General features: G+C 34.3%; 1 protein-coding gene across 1 annotated transcript; it reads left to right on the forward strand.

Annotated features, from left to right (window-relative positions):
• The first annotated feature begins 270 nt into the window (after positions 1-270).
• LOC132701234 (innexin inx7) lies at positions 271-6,155 on the forward strand. The gene is made up of 7 exons (XM_060669015.1): positions 271-343; positions 1,385-1,634; positions 2,165-2,348; positions 2,405-2,510; positions 3,093-3,321; positions 3,559-3,722; positions 3,774-6,155. The coding sequence occupies exons 2-7, from the start codon at positions 1,398-1,400 to the stop codon at positions 4,048-4,050; spliced, it is 1,197 nt and encodes a 398-aa protein (XP_060524998.1). The 5' UTR covers positions 271-343; positions 1,385-1,397; the 3' UTR covers positions 4,051-6,155.
• The last annotated feature ends 5,340 nt before the right edge of the window (positions 6,156-11,495 follow it).

An 11,495-nucleotide genomic window follows, 5' to 3' on the forward strand; every position in this document is an offset into this window, starting at 1 on the left:
TAGATGGTTATAGATATTCAAATCGTTATAGATTTGATAGCATTTTATTATGATGATTGCAATGAAAATAACCGTAATCAAAAAGAAGCCTGCGGCGATTAGGCCATTTTAAAAAAATTTAATAAAAAAGGCGTAAATCGTAAAAATAAACTGCCGTCGAATGGGCACAGCATGTCGACTCGTATATCTATCTTATCAGCGAATTGTTATAACAATAGATGACGCGCAGGTGCCGAGAAACAAACCTTCAAAATTAATTCAGTTTCGGATTGATGAGCGCGTAAGATCAGAGCACACGAATTGTCGAGGCTCCGCGTAATTCGTTTCGGAAGTGTGAATTCAGGTAAGTGTGTGGCGAATCTGCTCACGTTAGATGAAACGTGGCTGTGGATAGTGGAGGAGGTTTTGAAATCGAAATTTTTTAAATTGAATTCACTGAAAAATTTTCGAATTTCGCGCGTTAAACATCGACAGCGACATCTGCTGTCATTTGTTTACAACGGGCAGAGATAGACATAGATTGATGGTAGATAAATAGAGCTGTATTGTCGATGAGTGGGTCTATTGCCATTTTTAGATGCAATGGTATAGCAAAAATAAAATTAACCTTTTGGCTTGATTATCCATGCTTGGTGATTTTTTTGTTCAAAAAATAAAACTTTGTGGACCATTCTGGAAAACTCGAAAAAAAAAAACAATTGAAATTTTAATAATTCATTATTGCCGTAAAACAAACTTGAAAAGTTCCGCTTTTTAGTTCCCAAGCTTTTTTAACAGGACCCTCAAGTGGGCATTAGTTACGGTAAGTGATGACACCTTTGAGTTTCGATTGGAATTGTCGGAACACGCAGTGTTGGTATGTTGCAAAATCGGCAGTCGATTATGTTTATTCTTTATTGTAGACATTTCGAGAAATGTAATTCGATACTTTTTCTACTTATAAATCTCATTGCGTTATCTCGATATTAATAATTTGAAGAATGTGTAGATAAATTTTCTCCACGGTATCCGATTGCACGGCCAGGGAGCTTATTATTCGCTTGTGATAATAAGCACAAGTTTAACGAGGTCAATTGATGACGTGACTTAAAGATACAGCACGCCCAAGCCGGGTGTCGTCTGGTTCTTTTTATTAAAAGCAAAACATTAAATTAATGCGTAAATATTGTCAGGAACCAAAATAACCAAATTCTAATGAACTAACATTGTTTTTTGGTATCTGGGCATTTTCAGATGTTAAAAATATGACAAAGAGTTTGCCCAATACATTTTTAATTTTTATTTGGGTTTTATACGAGTAAATGTTTTGTTAATGGGTACTTTAAAACCCTAATACAAGTTTGAATTGCATATCGCGAAGTGTTTCGTTCAACATCTTGTTTAGGCCACAACCAGAGATGTTGGGTACGTTTGGATCGTTAGCGACCCATCTAAAGCTGAAAAGTCAGACGTATCAGATAGACAATTGGATCTTCAAACTCCACTACAGGATAACGTTCGTCGTACTTTTAGCGTCCACCATTTTGGTGTGTTCACGTCAATACATCGGTGAGCACATCCACTGTATAGCAGATGGTGGGGTACCTGGTCATGTAATGAACACCTTTTGTTTCTTCACCACGACATTTACCGTGGTAAGTGACCCGAGAATGAAATTCAAGGGAAACCCGAGTTTTTATGTCAACGGCACGATCGACAAGTAGTGATTGTTTCGTTTATCAAAAAGCAAACAATAAATATTGACGCTCCAGCGTTCTTTATTCTGGACAATGAGGCTTCTTGGCTATTGTGAAGAGAAGGGAAACGACCGCGATTGCCGAAACATATCTTTAAATTATCTGATATTGCGGAGCCATTGTTTACAATAACACAGTTTCGTGCGTCAATGTAATCCCTGTTGAATCACATAATCGGAATCGACCCAAATACTGACACCATATTGCACATTTCATTCTAAAATTCCGGTTAACTTATGAAAAAAAGAAGTGGGGGGTAGCAAAGAAAAGAATGAGGTAGACTTTTCGGTAATTATTTCTCTGCCACGATTTTTTTTCTTCTTCAAAAGCAAATGGAAACTTTAAGAGTTAATTTTTTTTAATGAAAATTGGAGGAGATTTGAGTGACTCTGTATGCTAAACTCCTTATACATCCTGATATTCGCCAGATAAAGGATTTGGATGCCCGTCTGCTGGATACAGGCAACCTTCCCCATCCTGGGGTCGGGCCTTACGGAATTAATTCCAAAGAAGACATCCGCAGACATGCCTACTACCAATGGGTGCCATTCGTGTTATTTGGCCAAGCCATAATGTTCTACTTAACACATATGCTTTGGAAGAAATTAGAAGGTAATCAAGCTTCGGTCCAAACTGTTGCTTACTTACTTACTTAAAATACGTTTTAGGAGGGAGGCTTAAATACTTGGTGGAAGGTCTTCAACTGGCTGCATACGCTTTCGAAGATAAAAATATACAAGTCCAAGGAAAAAGCATTCCCACTAAAAATGAAAAGTAAGCATTAATTTTTTATAAATTGGAATTTAGCAATTCATCTTCTTCCTTTGTTCTGATTGCGGAGCGTCCCTGTCCTTGACAGCCAGGGCGCTGTATCTGATCTATCATGATATACCATCGTGCCCCTTCTCCTAGATAAAGACTATATTCTCGATGAAGTACAGTATCTCTTTCATGAATAGTTTGGATAGTTTTTCTCGTTCTTAACCGAATTCGTTACAAGATAAATAGGAGTTTTCTCCTGTTGTAAGTACATATGCTCCCCTCATCTCTTAGTCCTGACAAACTGTGTCAATACAGACAGAACACTACCGAGCCATTTATTCAGCTTGTTTTTTCGCAGCAGTATGTTGAGTCAATGTGTGAGAGTTTAGACAGATCGGGATTCAAATATTACAGCAGCAAAAATTGTGCAAATGGTAAATAAAAATGAAAATTTCCAAGTATAATCTCTATTTTAATATATATTGTCGTTATTGCATTTGTTATTTTACATCTAGGTTTCGAATGTAAAGTAACCCAAAATCGCACAGTAAATAAAACTTGCTTTTTGGTGTTAGAACTCTTGTTTCATTCCAGAATGGAGAAAATCAAATCGGTAAGGGAGACGTTCCTCCAAAGAATCTATATCCGCAGCTCTTGGTCAGCGGGTCTGATACTTTGCGAAGCTTTGAACGTACTAAACGTTGTTCTTCAATTTTACATCACCAACAAATTCCTTGGGGGTCAATTCTCCACGCTGGGATCGGATATTTGGAGGGAAGGACTGGAGTCGAGTGTGGATCCGCTGGAAGAAGTTTTTCCAAAGGTTTTTTTATTTTTTATACCATTTTGGGTAGTGTATAAGTGATATTTTGCTTTATTTGGCTAATGCTGTTTTTCACGTACCACATTAAAATATCATTCACTTCGGTCATTAATTTAACGAGATGCTTAACGCAACTACATATTTAAAGCCATTTAAGGCATTACTTTCCTGTCCATTTCTGTAAGTGGGTCTCGCGAACCAGTGGCGTTGCTAGAAATGTAATGGCGTACATTTTAGGTGACGAAATGCACGTTCTACAAATACGGCCCATCTGGCTCTATACAGTTGCACGACGCAATGTGCGTTATGGCCTTAAATATAGTCAACGAGAAGATTTACACTTTTCTCTGGTTCTGGTTCATAATCCTGTTTATCTGCAGTTGTACGGTGCTGCTTTGGAGGTAAGCTATTAGGAGTCTACAATTCACGTAACGTTGACTAGTATGTATTAGATTGGTAACCGTGTACCTGCATTCAAAGAGCAAGACTTTCAATAAGATGGTTTTTGCCAACACTTGTCCGGGAAAACTCAATCCATGGGACGTTCTAACCGTGTCAAGGCATTGCAGCTATACTGATTGGATCTTTCTGAAGTACTTGGCAAAGAATGTGGACGGTATGGTTTTTAGAGAGATCATGGTGGGGTTGGCAGAGGAGTTGGACAAGTCTGAAAAGGAGACCCTTCTACCTAGCGAGTCAAAGACTGAAAACGAGTACAAACTCGAGTAACAAGAGACAAGATGACCAACAGATTCATCCTCTGGTACTTCTGTGATAATATAAAAAGCACTCTTGATGTTTTCCATTTTCAAGACTATTAGTATTAGCAGAAAATAGGTGTCGCCCATGTGGTTAGTTATAAAAGAATGACGTTACGGGGAGAAACAGTTCAGCTTAAGTTATAGGTTGACTTGGGATAGTAAGGGCGGCGGCGAGTTAACTTTTTGATAGCACTTGTGTTCCGAGGGCTATCAAGCACTATTAAAATTAATTTCTGCGTCGAGAGGATGATAATTAAAGAAAACCTCTAGCTTCACATTATTGTCACCTTCTAGAAACGTAATGTAGATATTAATTAGTTGTTTACAACCGTCTCGGTTTGCTTTGTCTTCTTTAAAATAGCGGTTAATATTTATGACCGTTGTCAAATTACCACTGACAATAAAAGTATTTCGCTTACGCTGATTTGTTCCTTTGTATGAACGTTTAGCAGTTTGCAGTTTATTAAAACCTATATCCAGGTGCTTTCGTAATGACCATTTATTTCCATTAAATAATTTATTTGAAATTGAGCTGAGGATCTTCAAACTCCTCTATGTGGCACAACTCTAGAAATTGTTTGTCATGTAGTGTGTCTGTCAGTCAGTTTGAAGTGTATTAAATATTCTCTAAATAATATTGAAAATACGTTTTAAGATTTTTTTTAATTCAACACGTCAATGGACAAAACAGTTATCATACTACAAAGAATATTCTCGTTTAGCAAATCTACGGAACTAATTCTTTATAAGACTAGACCACTTTTTTGATATGTGACGCTGACTTCGCAATTCCAGCTAACTGCACCGCGCTCGGCATGTTGTTATCGCAGACGAATTTGTTGCTTATTTTATGCATAATGAAACTGCTTAATATTTGCACGACAAATGCGCCATTGTTTATAGATCAATTGTTGGATATTCTCCGAAAGTTCACCACAATCGATATGATATAACGACCATATATAAAGAAACCATATATTAAAGTGCTTAATTGCAATCTAATTGTCTAATGACATTGTCTATCGATCGATATTTGTTGGATATTCACCAAAGTTGACCATAATCGATATGATGCAGTGTTTAAAATGTTGTTTGTGCCCCGCTTAAGGCTGTACATCGTTTCAAAATTTTTGAGTACGGTTTGATTTTGATAATTTTTTTGTCGCTCAAAAACGCACTAAAACCTTTCTTATTACATCAACCTGAAATCGTGGCTAACCGGGACTAATTTTTGATGTCAACAACAAAAAAATCAAAATCAAACCGTTATCAAAGATTTTACAACGATATACGGCATTAAGTGGAGCGCAAACGATATTTCAAACACTCTGTATTGAAACATTGGTATAGTTGGATTCTAAGTACTTCTCTTCTCTTTCTTTTGTTAAATAGTGTCGATTGGCCATGACTTTAAGTTGAAGCAATAAGCAAAACAAGGTTTTAGTGCATATTTAATGTTTAACATTTTACGCAAAATGCTTTGTGGTTTATTATACAAGTGTTGTGAACCCAACAATTCGAAATCGTTCTGTCAGAAAGCCCAAACGAATAGTGGGACCCTGATTTCGGGAAACGATGGAAACGATACCATAAAGAAATGATCGATATTCGATACCGATTGTCGCGATTCTAATATTTGACTTTTATAAATAAATAAGAAGTTGGTTCTACTTTTCTCTTTGTTCGAACCCTGAATAAATTCTTCAACACAGGTGACTACAAAAAAAATCTAATTTAAGTAATTTTAATATTTTTTAAACATTGTATTTTATACGAAACTGTTGTTCTACTCTGTTTGAAATGATTTATTTTGCGTCAACGGACGAGATATGACGTTTTGTTTTTTGTTAGAATAATATACACATTTGTTATAATAACAAATAAAATCTAGATTTCGAGTCTGGCTAAATAACCATGATTATGACTTGGGTTTCCAAACACTGCCTATTGACTGAGCGAAAAGAAATCAGATAATTTATCTGGGTCAATAAATCAATTAAAATTGATTAACGCTAGCGTAAAATTCCTCAACCGAGCGGAATATCGAACCCGTACGCGTGGTGGAACTTTGAAAAAAAAAACGAACGATTGCGCAACTAAATATGACGCCAAAACGCTTCAAAAATACAACAAAACAAGAACAATTTGAATTTAAAGTGGGCTTTGAAACGTATTCGAGGTCGTTGGTCGCTGGTGACCCGCAGCGTCACGTGTACACCAGCGACAACGTGGATTTTCGAGTGTGATTGCAGTTCGTAGGTATAGGTATACGTCTTTTTCATGTAGCTAATGCTCCGAAAACCGCTAGATACGTACGTGGGCGAAATCGAAAAGTACCTTATATCGATGCTTGCTGTAAATTTCAAATCACTTATCACAGGGAGGGACTCGCGGTTTATTTGTTATTGACAAAGTGTCTAAGTAACCTGCTATAAAACGACCAATTATTGCCGGGAGGATGGTGATTTTCATTGGATGATGTTAATAATGAAACATCAACAAACGCATTTGTATAAATAATAAGCTGAAATTTGGTGAAGAGAGAGTTAGCTTCATTTGTTTTATGATAAGAATAGTACGTTGAGTTTTTTTATGGAAAAGTCCTCAGCTGGCAATCGGAAATTACAGTTCATTGCTGCACGCATGGATGCGTGATATATTCTATTGTATCAGCTGAATACTTTTCAATCGCCGAAAATTCAGCGGACAACATTTTTCAAATAACTATTAGAAATTGTTATTATTTTACAAATGTGTTAGGTTTCTTCGTTTTTGTTATTTGCCAATTTTTATTGTAAAAGCAACAGTGAAACTGTGTTAATTTTGGTAGTTATTTACTGGTTTAGACCATATAGCATTATGTAAATTATTATTTCGACAATTTTCTAAATTTTAAACTTCCATTTTATCTGGAGCAATATACGGAAAAACTCACTATTTTCGACATATTCGCAATCGCAAGCTTCAAAAAACAGCTCCACGTGGCAAAAAACTATCGGGTTATGGTTTACGATCATAATAGAGAAACGATTAATTATATTTGGGCGTGTAAATATTATTACTTATATTTTGAAGTCTCCGAATTTATTTTTTATTAAGACACAAAAATAGGTATCTATTCAGCTGATTCATGGACGAACTGCTAAACTAACTTAGCCTAGCTAAAACTTTGTAAACTAATAACTATTTGTAAAACTTTTCTGAAAAAATATGTGGCGCTGAATTTTGCTCGGTAATCAGCTTATGCAATGAAATATCACGCGCCTGTGCCTACAGCAATAAACTGTAACTTCCGAACTAATGAAAATCTTTACCAAAGTTCAGCTTTCTTGATGTTGACTATTTTATAAAAAAGTAACAGTTTTCTTGATATTGCTTTTTTTTTAAATATTTTTTGTACAAGCTGCTGCGACGTGCATTTCTTTCATTAGACCACATAGACCACATAGACCACATAGACCACAGCAGAAAAATAAATAAGAACTAAAAGTTCAGATTTTCACGAAAATTTATATTTTTACATGACAATTTTTTCGACAACACCATGTCTTTACCAGATGTAATATTTACAAACTACCTGTTACTATATATACCGAAAAATGACCATATAACCTTAATTAAGGTTGTTGTGAGAATTTAAGTTCAATAAAGGAGAGGTACTTAAATCTAATTGATCGTTAAGCAATACATTAGAATGTCTCATTTTGTTAATTTTGTCAATTTTCTACTTTTTGTGGCTGTATGTAAAATATCAAAATTGTCGTCAAAAATGTGTTTTTCTGTGTTTAAGTGTGTAGCATAATTAGAATCTAGACTATTGTTTTTAAATGCTCTTTTATCTCCATGGCTTCCAATAAATTTAATTTTCCACTTTTTGTGGATGTATGTAAAATATCAAAATTGTCGTCAAAAATGTGTTTTTCTGTGTTTAAGTGTGTAGCCTAATTAGAATCTAGACTATTGTTTTTAAATGCACTTTTATGTTCGTTAATGCGTTTCTTGAAGGATCTACCTGTTTGTCCAATATAAATTTTACGACAAGTTCCGCATTTCAACTTGTAGACACCTGATTTTTGAAATTGTGATTTTGTTTTATTGTTTTTTAAAAAATTTCCTATTGTGTTCTTAGTTCTTAAAGCTATTTTTAAACCACGTTTTGACAAATGTTTTAAACTCAATTTTTAAAGAAACTTCCACAGGCTACTGTAATACTTTTTACAAAACTTCTGGATTCCTCTTGCGTCGGTTTTTGCTGAGTCGAAATTGCTGATGTTTCGCCAATCATCCTGTTGCCTTGCACTGAACAACGGCTACAATCCGAAATTTTAGGAAAATTTAAAAAAATAAATAAAACGAAATGTCCAAAATATCAAAAATCAGGTGTCTACAGGTTGATCTTGTCCTAAAATTTATATTGGACAAACAGTAGATCCTTCAAGAAACGCATTAAAGAACACAAAAGAGCATTTAAAAACAATAGTCTAGATTCTAATTATGCTACACACTTAAACACAGAAAAACATATTTTTGACGACAATTTTGATATTTTACATACAGCTACAAAAAGTAGATAATTAAATTTATTGGAAGCCAGGGAGATTAACAAAATGAGACATTCAAATGTATTGCTTAACGATCAATTATTGAACTTAAATTCTCACAACAACCTTAATTAAGACACGATGTTGTCGAAACAATTTTCATGTAAAAATATATATTTTCGTGGAAATCTGAACTTTTAGTTCTTATTTATTTTGATAAATGTATTTTCATCAAGTAAAAGCCACTACAGTTCACAGCAGAAAAGCTTTCTTGCGATGACCCAAACATGGTATTATTAATTTTTCATTTATTTCACCTATGAAACAGTGGAATTTTTTTTATTTGTAACTGAAAATTATCGGACACGTAGGAGCGATGGCAAATGCTCATCTCTTAAAAATAAACAGCTTTCCCATATGTAGCGGACATATTGGGGGACAATATAAATAACACATTTTTAACATACATTGTTAATGTAGGAAAATAATTAGACTTGGAGCATTTTACAAGATCTCAACTTTAAATATAAAATATGATATACGGACCTCTTCATAACCAACTTAATTTCCAGTAATTCGGGACAGTGACGAAAGACTAGAAAATACAAACCTGAAATCTGAGCGTATATACGTTGTGAATATCCACTCCGCAGCAAACGACCCTTATTTTTAGCGTCATATCAGCCCTATTTAAAACCGCCAGATGCGAGTCTGTCGTTTTACCGGGAAACGGCTACTAAAATAGGCGACGAAAATAGGGATGCCTGTTATGAGAGAGATGGATAACAAACAATGCATCCGTTTCTTCCTAACTGCAATGCTATGATAGTGTGTTTAGACGAGTTATAAAACACTTTTCTTTCAGATTTTTATATTTTAATGATAATTGAGTTTATTATATTATTTTCAGGTTGGCAACAAACAAAAATTATGTTTCATTTTTTCTATTATTTGCTATTAAACGACATTGTTAATTATACCTGCTTTATTAACACATTTATAAACTAAAAGAAACCTTACATAATAACCCTGAGTTATTAGTAAACGAAAACACACCTAGAGAGAACTTTTTAAATGTACCAGGACAGTTCTATGCGTTGTCTCGGCTATTGAGTTAAAAGGTATCCGTTTTCATAGTTTAAAGAATAAAAATGAATAATTGAAAATTCTGAGCTATTTAGCATATCAACATAAGCGGAAAAACGGCAGTTAGAACTTTCTTTGAAGGATACCTTGACGACGCAGTCCGATTATCAACCCCCTACTTTTTAAACATTAAAATTAAAGTACCCATCCTTTGGAATCGAGGAAATTAGAAATAAAGAGAGTTTTGAACTATAGCAGTTATATTTAATAAATAATAAGGAACAAAGTTTATTTTATAGCTTGACAATTCGTTTAGAATATCCGGCGACGTCGAAAAATCTAAGGAATGTTTCCATGCAGCAAAAAATAAGTGTGTTATAAATTAATTTGCTAATGATATCATTCGTTTGTGAATGAAAACAGCCCTTAAAATAACCGAGATAACTCCGAAACACCCTCTTTATAAGAAGAGCGTCGCATTAGTTGTGGCGTAGATGTCATTGGAAACTGTTAAATCTATATAACGATTAGATAATATGGGTCTCTATAAATAAAGTCTGTTCATAGATATCAGAAAGTGACTAACTGATACGAATTAAGGAAAGACCCGGGCAAGCTCTAAGAATGAAATATGGCCGAACAGGTCCGTAGTTTGCTTAGAATTTAATTATTTGGGGTTTTGTTAGGAAAGATACTAAACAATATTTATTTATTTATGTATGTATTTATGTTTAAAGCTAAAATAAAATTACAAGTTATTTTTATCACCTACTTAAATTACTTAAAATTATTCACATAATATATCAGTATCACTATCGCTATCATCGCCTGTTCTAATTATAATTTGTTCTATATTATTTGCAATATGGATATTTCATTCCTTCATTCTGCTTTTTCTATATGTTTAACAGAATTTGCCCAAGTTTGTGAAGCGATGTTAAAAACTTCGGTTTCTATAAGTTTGAGGACATTGGGGTTAACACGGGGAAAAATATTGTTAAGACGAATGACAGATTTCAGTTGGTGCCAAACATGTTCAATGGGATTAAACATACAGTGGTAAGGTAAAACTGTATGCCCCAGATTTTTTGCATAATTATCACAGACGTATTCCTTTTGTAGGTTCAAGCTTTGTTAATTGCTTTTTGGTATAATCTTCGTGAAAATAAATGTCGTTATTATACATGTAGTTTTGGATTGTTGCTTTTGTGTCACATGAGGTAGGGGTTTTAGTCAACTGTCTACTGTGATAACTTACCTTGTCCGATACAATGACGCTATTAAGAGGAATATTTGGAACTAGTTTGTTTTTAAACCAACTTTCAAAAAAATCAGAGAAAAATCTTTATAGATATTCCAGTCGCCATTTCCGAATTCTAAAAGATTCCATTAAAACTTACCTTTTGTCAATTTTTTTTAATCTAAAACCTATGTGTTAAATACACTTCCATAAGATATTTCTGCCACATTTAACACCGGTTTCATCTTTTTCAAGCCTCCTAATTAAGATATCTAATGTAGGCACGTTTTGTTCCTCGTATAACTGGTAAATTTTACGCCGTATTATATCTTGATCACTTTTATCTACACTCGAGAAAATGTCAGCATCGCTTCTGTTTTTCCTCGCTGAATGGGATTATTCACAATTTTCCATACAGTTGAGTTGGAATTTTCGTCAATGTGGCCGTTTCTTCTAAAGATGCTTGCTGGCACCACATTCAATGAGAGTCAAATAAACATTGTTTATAACTTCTCAATAGAATAGTGTTTTCTACATTTGGGCGCG

The sequence above is a fragment of the Cylas formicarius genome, unplaced genomic scaffold (assembly GCF_029955315.1).
Source record: "Cylas formicarius isolate icCylForm1 unplaced genomic scaffold, icCylForm1.1 PGA_scaffold_4__25_contigs__length_36172078, whole genome shotgun sequence".
Taxonomy (NCBI): Eukaryota; Metazoa; Arthropoda; class Insecta; order Coleoptera; family Brentidae; genus Cylas; species Cylas formicarius.